The sequence below is a fragment of the Dermacentor albipictus genome, chromosome 3, assembly GCF_038994185.2.
Source record: "Dermacentor albipictus isolate Rhodes 1998 colony chromosome 3, USDA_Dalb.pri_finalv2, whole genome shotgun sequence".
Taxonomy (NCBI): domain Eukaryota; kingdom Metazoa; phylum Arthropoda; class Arachnida; order Ixodida; family Ixodidae; genus Dermacentor; species Dermacentor albipictus.
The window spans coordinates 39,297,664-39,317,765 of NC_091823.1; the positions used below are offsets into that span (position 1 = coordinate 39,297,664).

The 20,102-nt window shown below is 48.8% G+C and overlaps 1 protein-coding gene across 3 annotated transcripts in view; it reads left to right on the forward strand.

Annotated features, from left to right (window-relative positions):
- Positions 1 to 20,102, forward strand: part of LOC135902593 (dachshund homolog 1-like) — a 68,492-nt gene that overhangs the window by 37,014 nt on the left and 11,376 nt on the right. For 2 of the 3 annotated variants that reach the window (XM_065432782.2, XM_065432783.2), the window contains 3 exons: positions 6,459 to 6,571; positions 12,973 to 13,041; positions 18,012 to 18,399. In XM_065432782.2, coding sequence (XP_065288854.2) covers positions 6,459 to 6,571; positions 12,973 to 13,041; positions 18,012 to 18,399 — 570 coding nt within the window. The remainder of the gene's footprint in view (positions 1 to 6,458; positions 6,572 to 12,972; positions 13,042 to 18,011; positions 18,400 to 20,102) is intronic. The other variant, XM_065432785.2, reaches the window with a different exon arrangement.

Consider the following 20,102-nt stretch of genomic DNA (forward strand, 5'->3'; position numbering starts at 1 on the left):
CAAACTCTCAAGCGCTGTCGCATTGTCATTTGTGGCTGCCGGTGGTCCAGATAGCAAATTATGCCGCAACAAAATAATAACAATAATAATAAAGACGTTTGAGGTGTGCTTGAAACGCGTCCACCGTCACGCATTAAAATTAATGTCACCGCCCTACGACGCGACGTCGGGACTGAAAGCGCAGAGCCCTTCTGCTACGTACAGATGCTGCTTCCGTCACGGGACTGCTGTCACATCGTTATCGATCCTTATTCTTCTTCACTTCGAGGCATCCATTCTCTCACCTTCCACGTTCCTTCATTGGGTACCATAGACACGCTGGAATGGCTCAGTGGCTACATGTCCCTGTGGTGATGGAGGTAGCGAGTTCGATTCCCAGACGCGGTGTTCTTGCCCCGAGGGGTACTAGCTGCACTGCTAGATGTCTTTCTGTGCAGTTCAGCGGCTAGAAAAAAGAAGAAAAACGCTCAATCAACAGAATGAATCAGCTGTCCCATAAAACTGCTACCTACCTTACTGATATGTAGGTAATGTAAGAACTCTAGAAGAAGCGTCACCCATTTGTAGTACCGGCACTCACTCGTTCCTTTTGTGCGCCAACCCGATTTCCAATAACAGGCGGCACGCAGCAAAAGCAGCCATATTATCGCGGGGCAGAACATCAACATGCAAACGACCTTCCACGTCGCCCGCTCCAAAACTCTTTTCCGCAGAGGCACATCATCAGTGTTGATACAGCTTCCCTGAATCATTAGCCACACACGTTCGGTGGGGTGACGTGAAACAGGGAGCAGCGAAAGATGGGGGAACGACGTGTCGTCCACAGTACCCCCGCAAGCTGACGACAGGCGACATGGCCTCCCGACGAGGCGAGAGCTAGCCTTCGTGCACTCCGGACGAGCGCCGACAACTAGACGACACGAGCCGATAAAATACGACGGGTTTCGGCGTTCACTATGTCCTCGCGTGGTCTTAACCCTGCCATCAACCCACAGCTCCCATTTCTTCCTCCTCTGCTCACGCGCTTGTCGCGATGGCGTTTTCAGCTAGCAACGACAGCCGTCTGTCTGTCGTCTGCTGGGCCGGCCGGCATGCGCGTTTGGCACGGGAACGGAAGAGTGCGTGCGGGCTGCTGACAGAAAGCGGAAATATATTCGCGCTTTCTAAAACAGCCAGCCCTCTTTTCGCCGTACTCCCTAAAACCTTTTGTTCCTCGTGAATTCTGTTCTCTCTCCTCTCTTTGAGCAGTGCGCGCTTCCCATGGCTCCCCGTCGAATATATGTGCTTGCCCGTACATATAGTATGGACGTGACCTATACACCGCTTTCAGATCACTGAGAAGTGAAGAGCTACAAAAAAACAAGCAGCGCGCCGAGGGGAGCAACGACGGGAAAACGGGAGGAGTGGCGGCGAATAGAGGATGGCTCGCGGCCCGAGAATGGGGAGAAATCCCGGCGAAACAATCGCCTCGCGTCGACAGGGGAAGTCCTGGCAGCGGCTGAGCGTCCGTGTACACATACATGAGAGAGAGAGAGAAAGATGGCGAACTATTTGGTCAAGGGGATCTGAAACTGCTGCGTGCCAAACCCGCTTGCCATATTATATATACGGCCAGCAGAGGGAGAGTGTAAAGTCAGTCAGAGGACGCCTTTGCCTGGAGTTCAAAACTGCCCGAAAACGTGCGAAAGTAGAAAGAGTGCCATGTGTATGCACAATTAAACGAAACGTACACGCCCTCTTCGTACGTAACGGTTCGGGGGTAGAAAAGGGAGGCGAGAATTTATACGGCAACCGCCCACTGCTGCTGTGTGTATATACCGTGGGGAACGATTTTGAAGAAAGGAAATAAAAACGACTGGCTGACCGCGCGCCACATAGACTTTATGCTAATCTCTGCACCCGTATATATATATATCCGGGATTTGTACGTCCATCGCTGCTAGCGAGCAAACCTGTTTCAACTCCTCCTGTCCGTCTGCCCCGTTGAATGAGCGCTCTCTCGGGGCGGCATATATAGCCGGCTCTCATAAAACGCACAATGGAAAAGTCAAGAACGCAAAGCGGAGCACAATGCGCCATGTCACCGGCTGTATATCTCTTCCCATTGCAGGAATGTCAACGCCACACACAAGCACTGACAATGGCGTCCGGCGCCGCATTAAATCTTCCGCGAGTGCGAAGTGTACGCTATCAGAGAGTACTTTGGCCGGTTAAACGGCTCTTCGTCACTCAACCGAGAAAAAAGTCACTTCTAAAGCGGTTCTTGAAGCTCTTCTTTCTTGCGTGGCTCATTATTGGCGTTCTTGAGATTTCACACGCGACCGCTGCTGTGAGAGGGTAATACAAGCAGTGCTCCACTAAAACCATGATTGCGAAGCAAGAAGTAAAGTTGTAGCAGCGTGCCTAAGCTCGATGGAAACACTTTTCACTTAGACGTGTTTGTTCAGTTGGACATGTTTGCTTTGACATTCGTCGCACATGATCAAGGCCTCCGCATTTGTTTCTTAGATTTGATACTTTTGGTGTACCTTAGGCAAAGGATGAAAACTCAAATGTTTCCTAAATGTTAAACAGATGGCGCTCATGGCCACGCTTATATTAGAGAGATATTAGAGAGACGTTAAATTGGGCGCAAAGGATGGAAACAAGAAAGACCATGGGTATTTACAAATACGGAAAGAAAGAAATCAGGAGGGAAGATTTGTATGATAGCACAAAGAAGGGCATGGTGCAGTGCCTTGCTACAAAAAATATGCCGGAGCAAATATTCGCCACAGGATGCGACATGCGTGTGCTACAAAAAAAAAAAAAAACACTACTTGGTACATCGCAATGCATGGATGATGCCAAGATATTCTTCCATATGGACTAGTCGGAAACGTCCGCCTTCCCGAAGTGCTGGGATTCAAAACGGATGGAAACATTAACTGGTCAGCAATCTAGATAAGCAAAATACGTTTATAGTATTCCTAAAAAGAAAAAGAAAGCATCGACGAGATTGATAGATGCGAAATCACCACAGGCGTATTTACATAACTTTACAATATAGATGTTTCATTGAAGAGAGAAAAGATCAGGTGGATTCAGGCTCGACTATATGCTATTATGCATGTATATAATACCTGATTAGCTCAAGTAGGTTAGATGACTATTTGTCGCCACCCCGATGCCGTTAGAAAACATCAACTACAACATAACACTTCCACAGTCTTAACATGCCCGTTCAGCTGAACACGTTTGGTCTGGTAAGTGCTTCCCACCAGCGATACACAATTATTTCTTATGCTCGTACCTCAGTTGCACTATGAAGCCCGTCAGGTTGCTGCCAGGCGCCTAATTTCCCACAAGCCTTTCCCCATCTCCCCAAAACATTGAACCCCTTGCGAACAGTTCCGTTGGACCGACAGTGTACAAAGTTGCCCGGGAGAACTTCAAAATTAATGTTCGCAAGTTCAGGCTACATGCACAGAGACCGACGCGCCAATAGCCAAACCGAACACCGGAAAAAACCAGGGAAGAGCTCCCTGGCAAACCAGACGAATCTGCATATGAAACTCGTCGGGTAGAAAAGAGAACACTCTGAGGGAAACGGACGACCGCGGTGGCAGGTTTTCCCGTTGCTGCTGCAAAATGCGGCCAGCCTTTGCTTCCTTCTCCGAAGACGTTTTCATTAGAATATCTAGCATATCCCCCCCCCCCCCACACACACACACGAACACACTTCCTTTTGCCTTCTACTTTCCATTTTGAGGACGCCACGATGCACACCGCACACAATGCAAGCCACGCCGCCCCGCCTTACGCGGTTTACAAACAATGAGCGTTTAGTAAACTCCACTGGTTCCCAAAAAGGAGCATTCCGATAGGGAAGTAAGTATATAGAATAAGGGGACCTGTTTCGACAGAAAAAAAAAAAGAAGTAGGGACGATTTGCATACGTCACAATGGGGCAGCCGCGTGCTCTCTCGGTCCGTATTTGTGCGGACGCGATGCTCGCTTTCTCCCATAGCTTCCGCCGCGTGGTCTCCTTGTCCGTTTTCATAGAGTGCCCGGTGACTGTATACTGAATCTCGCTCTGTGGGAGTCCGCTTTCTCGCGAGAAGTTTGTCGTATACGCGTAGAAAAGAAAAAGAAAAAGGGAAAGGAGCGTCGCTTACAAGCATGTTTACGCCAGTGGAGTTCATTTTCTTGTGAAAAGAGGGGAGGCGGGGAGTCTGGACTTGATCTTTCGTCGGGTTGTGCAGCCTCCCTTGCGCTTCAGTGCGCTCTGTGAAAACCGCGTCAGTGCGCTTTATTTTATTTTTCTAACTTCTCGGTGCGTCGTGGCTTTGGGAGTGTGCCCCGGACGCGATTCGTTAGCCGTTGTAAAAACGGCCGGTCCCACTTTCGTCGCGCTGTTGAGACTGCGAGATGCTGCACCTGATAAACGATAAAGAGTGTTTCAGATAACTTTCTTTCTTTTCTTTCTGTCTCAAAGTTTTCCCACATGAAGGGAGACCGCCTAGTGCCTATAGTTTATTCTTGAATTTTAGATTCGTGCACGTACAACGCCAACAGAGCGATGTGCACTAGAAAAGAAATTCGTTTTTCAGGAACTCGCCTTCTTTCATTTCGGTTGCATCGCATATAACATCAGTGGATTGCCACATTGACATGTGTTCAGTTTTACAGAAAGTCGAACACAAGTACGGACGCACGCGCACACACGCATTTATATACAAACACACGCATGAATGATCACAGCAGTTATCGCTTCGCTATGAGACTGAGAGAGCGTTTTCTGTACGTACCTAAAGTATAATTTGTCTCACAGCAGCACTTTCGGCGACACCTTGTGAAGATTTGTTTCACCATACTCTGCTGTAAACTTGCTTGTATTTCGCGACACTTAGCGTGCGGTACGTACAGAGCCGAACGTATACCTTCCTTACTAATGTGCCTTTGAACTAGTATTCTTAGGGATTCATCACAGCAACAACACGATGTATCTGGGAGACCATAGGCCTCTTGTGTTATATTCGCCTGTCTTCTTTTCATCCCTCATTCCCTCTCCTCTGAGGAGGGTAGCAAATAAGACATCCATCTGATTAACATCCCTGCCTTTCCTTGTTTCTCTCTCTCTACATGTCTATCTAGGGCGGATATAACGTTGAAATTCCTTTCGCTCGACTCTGTTTCTTATCATATAGTGACGAGCCGATATCGGTGATAGCACATAGGCGGAGCGCCGCTCGGACCAAAGACGCAACACATAGAAGAAATGGAATCATTACGCTATTCGGCCCTGTGCCCATCGCTGAGAAAAAGATCCCGAAAATATGAAAAGCGAACATTTATTTACCTTTATCGCAGAAGAATGGAAATATGCACTGCACCCGCGCGCGCAGTTTCGTAAACAGCTCCCGAACAACAGCGCGCAAATGTCGTCGTCCTTACCAGCCACGGCTCGTCTCAAAACCCGTACTTTCCGAATGTACCGAGCCGACTGCGAACGTGACTGCGCATGAAAACCTTCCCGCAACGGAGCGTCGGAACGGAACACGTTGTCTGACTGAGGGTCACCCCCCCTTCCCATTCTTTGCGAGTCGTGCGAACAGTCGCCCGCCTGTGTTTGTGTGCTGCGGCGAAGACGAATGCAGGAACGGCTCGCGCGCTTAGTACACGTGCACGCACATTGCGAGGAACGGGATGAGTCTTGTCAGAGCGACAGGGCAGCGCATTTGCCGCGACCTTTATACGGTGGAGCGCAAATAATCAGCGCGACGTTTCAATCTTGTGTTGCGTTCAATGCGCGAAGGCGTTCTAGATTGAATGGAAACGCGACGGCTATGTACGAGGCCCCCCGCGTGCGCTCCCAGCCTTGAACACGCGGAGAAGAGGAAAGGTGGTGATGGATGCGCCAATTTCGCAGTGCCTCGTCACGTTCACAGAGCGCCCGGTTGTGCTTGGCGATTACGAAGCCCTAATATTCTGGCAAGAACAGTAACACCACCGCCAACAGGAAGCGGGCTTTTCTCTTGAAGTTAGCTTGTTTCGTATATAATTTTCCTATATAGTTGCCTTGCAGGCCACAGCGTCGGTCGCGGAGGAGATTGCTTCTTTAATTGGTCTATCGTTTACGAAATTTGCAAGTTAGCTCTTGAATAGCCTCTTGCACGTACAAGGTGTACTTGACAAAAAAAAAAAACTCGTTTTGGCCCTGAGGACGTTTCACGGCCACACAAGCACTGGCAAAAGCTGATTAACCTACTAAAATTGCCTTTGCGCTGCTTCTTCAGGGACAAAAGAGAGCATGATGTAATACCCGGCTGTAAAACTAACATTGTCATTGTCATCATTGTCCTTATATTGCATGCATCCCTCCCGCTTTGCATGCGTCGTTTTATGTCCTGAAGTGAGTGTTGATGATGTTCGCTTACAAGTGTTTCAAGCGCTCGTTCTTGTTTTGCTGTTTTCAGACCGGGTCGACCACCGAAGCGTGCCTCCCTGGTGGGCCTCGGCGGTCGCTCGGGCTACCCTCCGCTGCTCAAGCCCGGAGGCGAGATGGACTACGACGCGGCCATCAAGTCCGGTGCGTGCTCTATAGTGATAGGTGCGCTAACCCTCTCGCCGCCTGCAGTTGCTTAATTCCGCCGGTTTGTAATGACCGGTTCCAGGGCACATGTCTCTCAAGAGTACAGGGTCATTAAGCGGAAACACTGAGTGAACCACTGAATATATATAGTAATTTTTAACTGTAAGACCACTCTACAAGTTACGTGTAAGACCACTTTTTAAGCATGGTCTGTAAGATTACGCTTACAAGTAATCTGAAATACAACTTTTTCAAGTAATCTCAAAAAGAATTTTTTTAAGGTAATCTGAGAGTTTTTCAAATGTCTGTAAGACCGCGTTTGCAAGTGGTGTGTAAGACGACTTTTTCAATAGTGTGTAAGACCTCTTCTTCTAGAAGTCTGTAGGCCGACTTTATCGAATAATCGTAAGAGCTCTTTTAAGAGAAGCCATAATACCACCTTTGCAAGTAATCTCACTGAATTTTTTACGACAGAAATATATTGTAGATTAGCGGAGGGAGCGGGGGCTAAAGTTCAGCTTTAGAATGTCGCGTCAAGAGTGTGGCACTGATGGTGTCACTGCAACTTCATAGGTTTGTCTTTGTGTAGGCGACCGCGTTTCATGCAAAAAAATTAAAAAAAACGAAAAAAAGGAGGGAAGGGGAAGCTGCTGATGTTTCCAAGCTTATCTTTTTGCGTTTTCGAACTAAATATAATCTTTTTTTCATTCATGTTGTCGCTGTTGCTGCTGCCGCTGCTGCTGCTGTTAATAAATATTTAGCTATAGGCTGGCTAGGCGTTTCTGTATATATAAAGACAACGAAAACTGATGGGAATTTCAAGACGGTGTCGCTGCTCATAATTTGTTTTTTTATGCCGTCATTGGTTGCCACGCATCGACCTGCTAACGTTAAGATTGAACTATTTGCAATTCCAAAAATTTAATTTCCAGAATTTCAAATACATTGGAAACAACTACACTAACAAGGCCGATAATGATCACAACTCGTCAAACAGGGAACAGGTAAAGCATCTTTTTTTCTTCCTGTTTAGTTTGTCTTACCTGACGTTGTTCAAACGATGCTGCATGTTGCAGTAGTTTAACCTGCACTCTTTGTTGGGTTTCCTGAAACCATGGCTACAGAACGGAAGCCATGTTGGGCAAGCAATACTGAAGTTCGGCCAGCCCGCATAACAGGAAAACTGTAGCTAGTCACCCGAATATCGTAACATGCCTTTGTCCGTTGGCCCAACATTCAAAGCTCGTCCAAATATATTTACAGTGCAATATTTAATGGCCCTCACACTGCAGACAAAGGAAAGAGACGCGACTATAGACTGGGCAAGCTGTTTATATATGCGCAATGACGCCTAACCGACCCTTTCTGTACAGAGGGAGAAAGGAAGCGATATGTGATTCATCTGAAAGCTTTTTCTTCGAGCGAGCGCATCCTCAAACCACTAAAGGAACGAAAATGATAAAGAACAGAAGGGCACGAGCGTCATAAAATCAGCATCTGCTCGAAGCCTTAGTTGGCGCATTGATAGTGTATATGTGAACGCGTAACAAGCTGGATCACCTCACGCGGTGCCCAACGAATACGGTGGCTGACAGCGACGCATTGTTGAGGATGCGCCCGAATTCAATGGGCCGCGAGCCGCCTTGTCAAAGAACTGCGTTGACACTGGATTACATCTTGCCTGTCGGCGGTCCCCCCCCATTCTCTCGGCTATTTGAGGTGGCAGAGGCCCCATACCGTGCGAGAGCTCACCGGACTGCGTAACTGTAGCGCGCGCTGCTGCCGGTAGGGCGGCGCTCCAGGTGCTTGTTGGGAATTTTTTTTTTTTTCACTCTGTCTCCGCCTTATACCTCAACGCATTTCTTTTCTACTTCTTCCCCGCTGCTCTTTTCAGCGGGAAACGGCCGCAGCCTCGTACTAAGGTGTTAAGCTTGGTTGAGAAATGAGCAAATACGTACCTATAAGCGCCACGATGTGACGTCACGAAGATGCGGTGTCACTGCAGTTGCATTCAGTGCAGGCGACAAAGAAAAAAGAAAGCAATCGATAATCACTACTGCCACGCATTTTCATGGAAGGCATATTTTTCAGAAGTTGCTTGGCCAACATTACTGTTCAAAGCGGCGAACAGCAAAACAGTTTCAACTCAGTCTTCAGCTCATTTTGTCCGCACTGTGCGTCGTCGTGTCTCTTCGTTCACAAGCGTGAAGATTATGCGTATGACGTCATAAGGTTGATCACGTGTGTTGCGCGAGCCGTAACCAACGCATAATCCTCATGTAATGAGATTTAATTACAAAGGGGGTAATGACTCTAGCAGCAGTCTAGCAGCAGCGAACAGCACGAGCTTTCTCGCAATCACCGCACGGGTCGTGGTTGTCGTCGTCGTCTTCGAGCTGCCACCGAAAACACGAGGAGCATCTGCTTCATTATATAGGTGCACAATGAGGCACTGGAGAGCAATGACGAATTCGCCAAATCACACCGGGGTGCCCTGGGGCAACGATGATTGGACGAACGGCACGTTGGGGCGCCCCGGTGCCGACCGGCGCGATTTGCCGAATTCGCCATAAGATGCGGCCTGCATGTCATCAAATTTGGAGTGCACTCATGCGTCGTATATACGTCAGCTGTCCCTACGTGTCAGAACGTCGTCTGCTCAGTCTCGGGCGCCCGGTCTGACGGCCAGATAACGCCTCGCAGCTTCCACTGTAGCCCCAGATCATTGAGAGAGAAGTTAAATGGCGTGAGTCTTTTTTTTTTAGAATTGAGTAATGACGCCACACGAGTGGGCCGAAATCCGCGCAGTGAAATTGGGACGACGACAAGCGAGCATTATAGTTCACGGTGTAGCTGATCCACATGTGTGAATAGCTGATCCGTCTGGGTGACGTTGGAACTACAGGAGCACTTGCCTGAGCGAGTTGACAAGGACGCTAAGCGCCGCTATGCCAGAGAGCTTTTGCGCCGTTTAACCGGAGCCCGCCGGTCTGAGGTAGCTTGATCCATGCACTATCGCTCGGCCAAAACATTGCAACTCCCGCTCAATGCAATCGACGTACACTTATGCTCAAAAGTATACAAATTAGGTGTTCTGTAAAAAAAAAAATGAATTCTGTTGATGCCTAGGCATGCTCCCTGAGAAACTGAAAACTGCTGTTCGAACTAGGAATTGAAAATATAGCAATGCACTCGTCAACTACAGTTTGTCAGTCTGACTTGCCAAGAATATTTTTTAAATCATATGTGCGTATACCTCGTTTACGCCTTGTTTATCGATAACTTTTCCCCTGACCAGATAAGAGCTTCAGCAGTAACGTAGCCCGCAGTAAGGCAAAATTTCCTTTACTCCAAATGAGGAAGTGTGGCTCGGTTCACCGAGTAGAACTATCAACAGTTTAAATCCCACATGGATGCTATAAAAAATATTACTACAGTCGTCGAAGCGCTAGATTCGCTTTGCTTTTTTTTTCTTTTTTTTTTGTAGTGCCGGTCGTGTGCGACATCATTTGTTGTTTGTCAAGAATATGAGTCCCCTACCATAAGCATAAGTATCAAAGGGGAACACTGCGCTTCCGACCTGATAGTTTGCTGCGACGGGATACTATCTAGGAAATCGTAACTTCCAGGCTGGAACCCGGAGGACAAGTGCAAGTAGAGTAAAAGAGGAAGCAGAGCACAGCGCGTGTGAGAGTCGCAAACGAGGGGCCCGTTTCACTGCGGTCAGGGACGGTGCGGATGATTAGCATATAAAGAGTCCTCCGCACCCGTTTTCAGACAAAAGTAAAGCGGAGAGAAGTAAAGAAACGCGTGAGCGAGCGCGCGAGTTGAAAGCGCAAACGCCATTTTTTCGGGCCCTGTCCTTTTGCGCGTGATACATGGCCCGTATAGGTGATCGGGGCCCGCGGCTACATTTTTCACGCGCAAACAACGGACACCTCTTCCTCCCGTGGGCACGTATAGGGACCGCGCAGGGCCACATGCGGCGCCCTCTCGTGGCGGGCGCTTTCACTTCGTGGATCGGCGCGGGTCGGAAGGGAAACGGGGCATGCCGAAGTTGGGGAGAGAAGGGAGCAAAAGAGACAACTGTAGGGACCCAACAAAGGCAGGGAAATGGGAAAGAAGGAATGGAACAGCGGGGGGAATAGTAGTGCCGGCCACGGAGAGGATCCGGACGATCACAATGGAAGTCCCAAGTTTGGTTTTCGGTTTCACGTATCATCCCATTCAGGGACGACCCCGGAAACTTCTGCCGTTCTGCTCCTCCCCCCAATTCCCGTTTCTTTTTTCCCGTTTGCTTGAGCGCGTGAGAGGCTCCCCACGAGACACGTCATTGTGCCCGATAACCGACGCGTCACAATTTGTCTGACCTCGCTGCCGTGCGAGCGCCTGTCTCTTGGTGTGCCATTGCAATGCTTATAGTGCTCGTATGAGCATACGTATACAGGTACCTTCCTTGCGTCGCTCGCACTGGCACCGCGATATATTTCGCGACGAATATTTGAACGCTTTCAGGCGCAAGCACCGAATGTGCTATTGTCGTGTACCTGTAATGGCATGCGGGCGAAAAAAAGAAAGAAAAGAGACCATTTGGTGGGTGCAGCACGAGGTAGCATATGCTGGAAAGATCCCGAGAACGTGCAGGAGGATGTGCGGAAATGTTTAGCGATCGTGGGCAAAGTGGCAAAATTAGAATAGGGGAAAAGGCTCCTCGGCTAAAAAATCGTAACGGCTGGGAATTCGAGGCCCGATGCCTCGAAAATAAATATAACACTAGACCTCGTTCCTTTCTCGACGAGACCTTTCTTTCTTCCTTTCTTTTTCTTCTCCGGAACTCGTTGGGTGGCAGCACTCTCGCGTTGCGCTGCCCCAGTACAAAATGGCGATCGCTCATATGTAAAGCTAAGTCCTCTACAAGTCTCAAAAAGTTTCTCGATTACTACAATGCAAATGCGCGCCGAGGGCCTCGTGTTGTTTCCGCGGAAGCAAGCGCTTTCGGTCGCGAGCAGCTGACCGTAATATCCCGGAAAGTTGGCAGCGTAGTTACAAGTCTGCGGTTTCGTTCATCGGCATCACCCGCTGCGTGGGTGGAACAGTGATTTTCCATTGCTCCGGAAGAGATTTTTTTTTTCTTCTTTTGCGACGAAAAGGGAAATTTCCGAACGAGTTCTATGGCTCATGGAAAAAAAACAAGAAGAAAAAGACAAAAGCAGCGCAGGAAGCTCCGTAAGGGCAAACTTGCAGCGGTAGGAGTGTAGTTGTGGCTGTTCGAATCTGCAATGCAGAACGCAGCACGGCCCTCCGGAGGGAGCGAAAGCACGAGTGATCCGTTTGCATCTCCATAATGCCCGCAACGATATACATACGCCTACGCCTCCCGCGCGAACGAGAAAGTGCAAAGATTTTCGCGTAATTTCTTTGTCTGGTGTCCTTTTCTCGCAGTGTTTTTTTATTCGTAAGTAGCTTTAAATTTGTCCTTCGAATTTTCTGGCCAGCTGTATAGCTATCGTTACACTGCCGTTTAAGATCGCGTTCTCAAAACTTCTGCGCCGCTTCGATATATCCTCGGCTCCGCTTACCGCCTCCGAATCGCTCTTTCTTCCCCGGAAACCACGCAACCCCCGATGAAGCTTGATTTTTACGCCAAAAGGTCCCTCATTGTTCGCGTTGCAGCTTTCGGGCGGCAGGCACGCTCCTTTGAGGAGCCATGGACTGATGGATAGCTCGGTGCAACTCTTTCTTCGTTCCCTTTATTTTCAAAGTTTTTGGTTGTTTGTTTGTTTGTTTGTTTGTTTGTTTGTTTGTTTGTTTTTACTTACGATGGTAGGTTATACCTTTCGCTTGCACATGTTAGTGACGCCTCTTGCGTGGCATATGTGCCTCCGAAATTTCTAATCGCGAAAAGGTTCACCTTGGATAGCAAGTTAGGGTTCGTGTTTGTCGTCGTTCGCGTCGCCTTGTCTGAAGCCTTTTGTGTGTCATATGTCAGTACACCCACAACAACGCCTTACTAGAAGTAAAAAAAAAACGAAAAAAAATAGGCAGAGGTTGGCACCGAAATCTCAGAGGCAACAGCCGTCATTTGTCGAGTGCATACTAGATGGCGACAAAATATTAATGTTGTATTTTTTTTCTTTTTTTTTTCTACAAAGAGTGGAGCGTGGCTTAACTTCCACGCACTTTTTCAAGCTACGCCGCCGCTCTATCTTCAATTCGAAGACAATTTTTGCGTCACCTGCTCGGTTTCCGTGTTTCCGAAAGTATTCGATTGCCCACGCCCACGTGCTAATGCTGCGCGCGCGTGGTTTATTTAGTGTCCGTGTGCTGGAGCGGTTGCCCCGTGCCGAATTCTCCCCCAATATATGTATTCCCCCTCCCCCCCTCTGCTTCGTCCTCAGAGAACGTTCGTTGCGCGGAGGAAGCAGAACTGAACATCCCAGCCGTGTTATTCAAGATGTGGAGCCAAGGTAAATCTCAACGTTCACACACTTCCGCTCTCCTGCTAACTTTCTCTCTCCTGCTCCTCCACTTATTCTGTAACAATACGCTTACAGGAGAAGGAAGGACTTTTTCTCGCCTCTTGTCCACCATGTGGTCACCACGCCATATGAGACGGCAGACCATATAACGACTTGTTTGGGGCGCCGAAAACAGAAAACACTAATAAAGCAGTGTCAGGCGCTTGAAGGAGGTCTTTCCGGCGCGCTCAAGGGTTGGGTACACAAGAAGTCAGCCTCACGTTGCCGTTGAATCTGTGGTCCAGTCAGCAGATTCCGAATGAGGAAGACAGAAGTTCTGTTAGTTCTTTAGTAATAGAGACATTTAGCCTGTCCGCTATTCCGGCAAACGGGGGCGGTTTGGGCGGATTGCCGGATTTGCGGGGGCGTAAACGTGAGCGGCGAGAGCGGTGCAGCCGCCTGGTGGCGTAGAGTTCAACCAGACAAACTCAGAGCTAAAACTGCAGTAACCCACTATATCCTGCTTCGCTGCTGGTGCAAATTTTCGGAAACAGCGTAATTGTGAACACGATTACGCCGCTGTCGAAAATTTACACCAACAGCTAACCATAATATAGTAATTAGCTTTGTATTTGTGTGATTGAGCATTGCGCCACGAGCTGGCGCCAGCAATCTCGCCGTTCACGTTTACGCTTTCGCTAAACCGGCAAACCGCCCGCGCTTGCCGGAATACCGGACGCACTAAAATTCTCTAATATGTTGCGATGGGATATAAAGTTGGGCGAGTTGGTATTAACTGCGTTTTGTAACAACAACGCAAAATGAGGGGACGCAAAGGAGCGAAGCTCGTTCCCGCGACTGGAGTGCTTGATGATAATGATGATGCGTCTTCAATATATGTATGACACCACATACACACTGCGGCGGATGGGCCAAGAATCGCGGGGTTCGAATTCTTACTGACATTTGTAGGAACGAATAGATAATTTATAAATTTTCCCGTGGCCTTCTTCGTCCTTGCGTCATGTCGTTTTGCGCTTCAGTCATATACGCGTACTTGTCGGCCGACATGAGCAGTCCAACGATGGTATCGCCTTCGGTGCCATCGCAGCACTTCTCCTTATTTTCTTTTCTTTCTTTTTTCTTTTTTGTTGTTGCTGTTCCGTGTGTTCAGCAATCTCAAACACCGAATTCTGGCCTGCTTCAGATTTAGAGATGGTATACAATTTTATCTTTTTTCGCACGGAATACTGCCGAATTTTTTCTCATTTTAGCGTTCTTTCTGCATGGTTAACATGTGTGCATTTCTGTCGTTTTTCTCAAACTCGTAGCCATTTGATTTATTCTGCCCCAGCTTGCTGAATCAAAACCTACAGATTACGTTACAGTGCGCGTACGTCCAATTTTACTTATTTAATGTAGTCGGTTATGTCCGCCTATACTTATGAGAAGCTGAATCCATAATTCCTTTGGATGCAGCACACATGCGCGTTTGCTCGATAATTTCATGTATTCGCAAGCGGATAGCAGTTTTCTTCCTTCCATCAAGGGACCTGTGTACTTGGCCGCACTGGCAACCAATGATACGACGTTAATGGCTAATATGGCTCCCATCGCGAAAGGGTTCGTGCGGCCTGGCTTGATTAGGCGAGAGGGAATCGCCGCGGCCCACAAGCGTTGTCCGTCTCGCTTTACAACCTTCATTAAGCGACATTAGGAGAACGGAAAGAAAACAACAGAAAGAAAAAGGAAAGGAAAGCCGAACCGACCTCATTTCCAAAGGGGGCCATTAAATAGTGCGCCGGCGCGCGTTCCAAAAGAATTCCTTTCCGCCTTATAAAGTCGCATCATGCTCGTCGCAGCCCATTGTTCGAACGTTGAGCAGGAGCCGAGTACAAGATAAACGCGTTGCGCACGGGCTTTAAGAAAGCGAAAGGTCCGCGAAGGAAAGGGACATTGATTGTGAAACGGGGGGAAAAAAAGTGAAGGAACCGAAACGGGGGTGGTCGTGTACGTGGAGCGCTCGTGGGGTGGCACGAAAGGTGGGGGGGGGGGGGGGTAGTAGAGGAGGGCATCTTTATCGCAGCGCTCCACCCAGCCGAGAAACATTATTAGCGGAATTATTGGGCATCAGCAGCAGCAGCAGCAGCGGGTAAAGCCCCGAGCCAAACGACCGGTGACGGACAGCGCTCCGTCGGCGCATAATAGAATTTTTATTACGCAGTCGCATAAATATCCTCGCCTTATCTCGCAAAGCCCAAGCAAGCGCCGGCACTGCAGCTACAGGGGGGAGGGAGAGGAGGGAGCGGTGAGTCTTTGAATATCGAAGTGGGCCAAGATGAATTCCGGCGCGCGCCACCGTACACTCCGTGGCGCTGTATTCCTTTCCTCCTCGAACCACGGCTCGGCTCGCAGAGAGTTCTCTTCCTGCGACGGCCAAGCCGAAACCTCGTGCATGCGCTGTATGTATAAAGGTTGTAACGCTGTGATTCTACCCGCGCTTCGCCGTTCTCCTTCTCTCTCTCTCCTTTTTTCTCCTGTCCGAGTTCTTGCCAAATCGACCTTTTGATTTATACTTAGGCGGAGCGCTCCGGAAAGCTCGTTCGCGTGGTTTCCTCCCTTTGCGCACCGTGTAAAGCTCGGCGCCGGCGGTCGGGCTCTTCGGAGAGGCTAATTTGATTCACCCGACTCGCACCCGGCTGCCGAAGCCGGTGGTTCAGAAATTAAAATTGGCTGAAAAATCGCTGAGTCGTCACCGCTCGATTATTGGATGAGCGGAACGCGCCTCTCTTTCCTTATCAGCGCTGATTCCTGCGACCTTTCTTCATTTAGAAGCGATCTGCGTTTTTTCTTTCTTTTTCTACCTTCTTGGTTCGTTAAGAAACAAAACTTACGGGCTGTTTGGTATTACGAAAGAGACGATAATTGCTTTTATTGTGTTCGGAATCTGTATAGTATTTCGTTTTGCGCAATCAAGCAATAAGCGTGCGTGCGTTCCATGGTCTTCACGTACCGTGACCATAAGTTCCATGATCATACAATTCTAGCTAAAAATACTTACAGTTTTCGTTAGCTTCATTCGTACGCTAACGAAGCTGAAATGAATGTAAGACAAAAAAAAACACTATAATGATGGTCAGACTTCTGGGTTTGCATCATTAGCTCAGGGTGCGCGAAGGGGAGTGTGGTTACTGAGTGAGCTTCGTAACCGATTCGGGAAGGCGGTTCCCATCTTACGAGGTATGTGGAATCAAAGACAGCTGACAGGCTTTCGTATGCATAACATGTCCTAGAACGGCGTGGAATTTTAGCCAGATCAGGGAAAATCGGCAAGTTGGAGCTAAATTCACGAGACTCAAAACTGACACCAAACCCTAAGCAGCACGAAACCTCTAAGGAAGTCCGTACGGGTGGTTCAAAACTAAGCTCCACAGATAAAAAATGTGGAGAGCCAAGGCCTTTCTTTTTCTTCCGTTTGAAAAGCCGCGAAGCTTTCTTTTTGAGGAAACTGTATAAGTTTGCACTGTATGCGGATACCAATGTTCCATTGACCGGTAACATAATTATCAATTAACTTAATATAAGCACCAGCGAAACAATCTACCACACGAGTGATACTGCGAAGTGCAAGCAAAAAAAAGGCCTGTCAAGGCTTGACCGTTACTTGCACGTGGTTCGCAATGCAATACAGCAGCAGCAGCGATCTGCGAAAGTGAAGTCACACTAGTGAAGCATGTTGAGAAATTACCAGAGACAGAATATATCAAACACATTTAAAATCCAGGCATGTAAAACGAAAAGTAGAGTCTTGAAAATATATACTTAGTTCGTAACTTGTGTGTTATTAGGACCAGTGCATGGGATTAAGTTTCGCATCGCTACATGCGACCATACTATAGTATGCGTGTAAGAAGTTTCCCCAAGTCTGTTTACTGCACATGTTGTATGTACTATCGTGTGAAAGCTGTTGTGTCAAAAACTATGTAACAGGTCCTAATCTCCGGTTCCTATTTTTTCTAATCTCCGTTTTCTACCCTTTGCCATATATAGGAAAGCTGCCGTCGCGGTTTCTATTTGAGGACGTTACTTAGACACAGGACTACGTCATAACCGCTCTACAAATTTTTACACCTTGAAGAGTGCTCGTTTGTCACATGGCTAACACCTGGTGTTTACCAAATATCAGACACTAGAATTTGACAGCGATGATTATTAAAGTCTAGGCTATGCAGTTTTCGTATCCGTCGCAACTATCATCGTGTTTACTCGTCAGAAAATGTTGCCACAAAACAAAAAATTATTTGTCACCACACGTTCCGTAACCTTTAACTGTTAAGGTATCTTAGCCCTTATGCGTATCAGCCATAAGTCAAACCAAGCCATGTATATACACTCATCAGGGTGGCAAAATGTTCAGTGTGCGCTCACAGATATCGCTTTCTGACTACAATCTGCTTTTGTGCCAAGGGCAGACATTCATCACCTTTAGTGGCTGTACTCCAGGTATTAGGCTCAAGATTCTCAAGGAGGTCAGACTGAACTGTAACGTCCCAGAAGACCATAGCCGTCAGATAACGGGCAGCAAGCAAAGGCTCGAACTCATTGCTGCAGTGCTCCATCACAGAGGGCTGCATGCGTAATTACTTGATGGCTTTTTGTTTATTTTATTTTGCTACCTTTAAGAATGCCGCCCCCTACCGCTCTATAGTGTACGCGCTTTGCTCGTGCTCGTCTCTCTTTCTCTCTATCTCCCCCTTCCACTCTCTTTCTCTTTTTATCCCCCTTAACCCTTCCCCCCGTGCAGGGTAGCCAACCGGAACTACCTCTGGTTAACCTCCCTGCCTTTCTCTGTATTCTTCTCTCTCTCTCTCTCTCTATTACCTGCGCCTTGCAGCGAATTCCCCAGGATAATAATATTAACGTTAATGATAAAAGAACACCGTGGGCACCACTCGACGTCTCCCGCTTCCCCTGAACAGGTGCCCGCCCGGCGGTGCCCTCGGACAAGATGTCGGCGAGCAGCGCGGCGGCCGCGTACCAGGCGGCGCTGGGCGTGTCGTCCATGGAGCAGCAAGCCCTGGGCATGCTGGGCCTGAGTGCACACGGCGCTGCCCACCCGTCGGCCACTGCCGCTGCCGCAGCGGCCGCCGCCTACCAGAGGCACCTGCTCGCCGGGGGACTGGCGCTGCCGCTGGCCGCCGCAGGCATGGTGCAGCTGGGACGTCCCGTCAGCGGACACGAGAAGCTCAGGCAACAGCAGCACCAACAACAACAGCAGCAGCAGCAGCAGCAGCAACAGCAGCATCAGCAGCAGCAGCAGCAACAACAACAAGCCCTGGCACACGGGCTGGACCTGTGCAGCCCCAGGTCTGTATGCGGACTTCTTCCGATGACTATAACTCTGAGGGAGACCTACGGGCTCGCGGGTTTGCGGGAACCAGAGTTCATTCAAGCAAAGTTTCTGTGAACTCCGCTTAAGACTCCGGGTTATAGGGAGGAGGACATTTTGCTGGGCCAGTTGGTGCTCGGTAACTTACGTAATGTAGAGCAATGACGCAACTACACAGAAACAATAACGTAAGCACATATGTCACAGGCGCTTAAAAAGTTCTTTATTCGAAAGGCTGCGAGGTACACTGTATAGCTGTACCTCATTCCCTTTCGAATAACGATGGTGTACCTCGCTGATTCAGAAGATAAAGAAGTTGTTAGTAACGCCTGTGACGCGTGTTTATGTTTCTCTAGCCGTAGTTCTGTCTTTGCGCTATTCATTATGTCCCTCCTGGTTATCAGTCTTCGGTGGTTAATTCACTGATGTGCCACCAGTCTGCAACTAAATAAAGTTGCGCTCAGATGTGTCGTCGCGTATCGCCGGCTAAAATGTGCTCTAATTGACAAATCCGTTTGGAAAGAGGCGCTGATTGGAAAATTTTTCATACACCTATGTATTTCCATATTATTGCGGTGCTGGGAAAGTGGTGCTCTATAGTCGGGTTTGATGTCTATAGGTGGCGTGACAATCAGCAGAACCACACGTATCCTAAATCGGTGTGTCGGGCTTCTGAAGCATGGGGCCAGTGAGCGGGAAGTTTCGACGCTAGTTTGTGACTGACGATTTCTGGTGCACGAACTATACGCTCTGATTCGCAATGACACGTGGAAGCGTTGACTACTGCTGACAGCAGCGAGTCGGAAGCATGATCACGCGAACGCAGGCGCCCCCTGCCGGGCCGCGTGCATCTTCTGCTCAGTCTCGTGCACCAAGAGCACGCTTGGCAGCCCTGTACCGCTCTCTGTGCGACACCATTTTGAAACATAGCCACATCTTGCGCTCTTCGGCGGTCCTGGCGCTCCGGTACCAAGCGCGGGTTCGCAGGTTCGATCCCCGCGGTCCCACCAGCTGCAACGGCGCTGCAGCCGCCAGACTGCGCTCGTGCGGTTTCTTTTTCTGTTTTCTCCTTAGTCACCTATATAGCAGTTCCTTGATGAATTTATTACCGGACGCACGCGCGCTTCTCTTTCCCACCGTGCAAATCGAGCCTGCTCTCCCGAGCTGAAACAACAACCCATCTGTTGCGTATTTTAGACCGAGCCATCTGGTCCGCCGAATCGCGCTGACGAGGACGGGCGCAACTAATGAACGCGGCCGCTCTCTCGCTCTCGCGAACTGCTGCAGCCGACACCCGCTGACGGACGCGTTCGCGTTCAGCCACTCGCTGAACGGGCACCTCGACGACTTTCCTTTCTTTCATCCTTTCGCCGCTCTCGCGCAACGCGATCGTATTTCCGTAGGCGGACGCGCGCCATTGGCAGGCAAGGTAAAAGACAAATAGAAATTCATGCATAAAAGAAAACAAAAATCGTATCAACAGTTGCAAAACTAGCGTTTGATATTTTTGTCATACCTTGTTCGAGCGCATTAACAGCGGTTTCTCGCTATTCTCTCTCTCTACCCCCCCGATCCCCTACACACATGGCTCTTCCTAGAGAAGCTATTCAGAGTAAATTTATTAGATATAAAGGTCCGAGTGTATTCAATGTATATAGTAGATAAGCCGCCTGGTACCGAG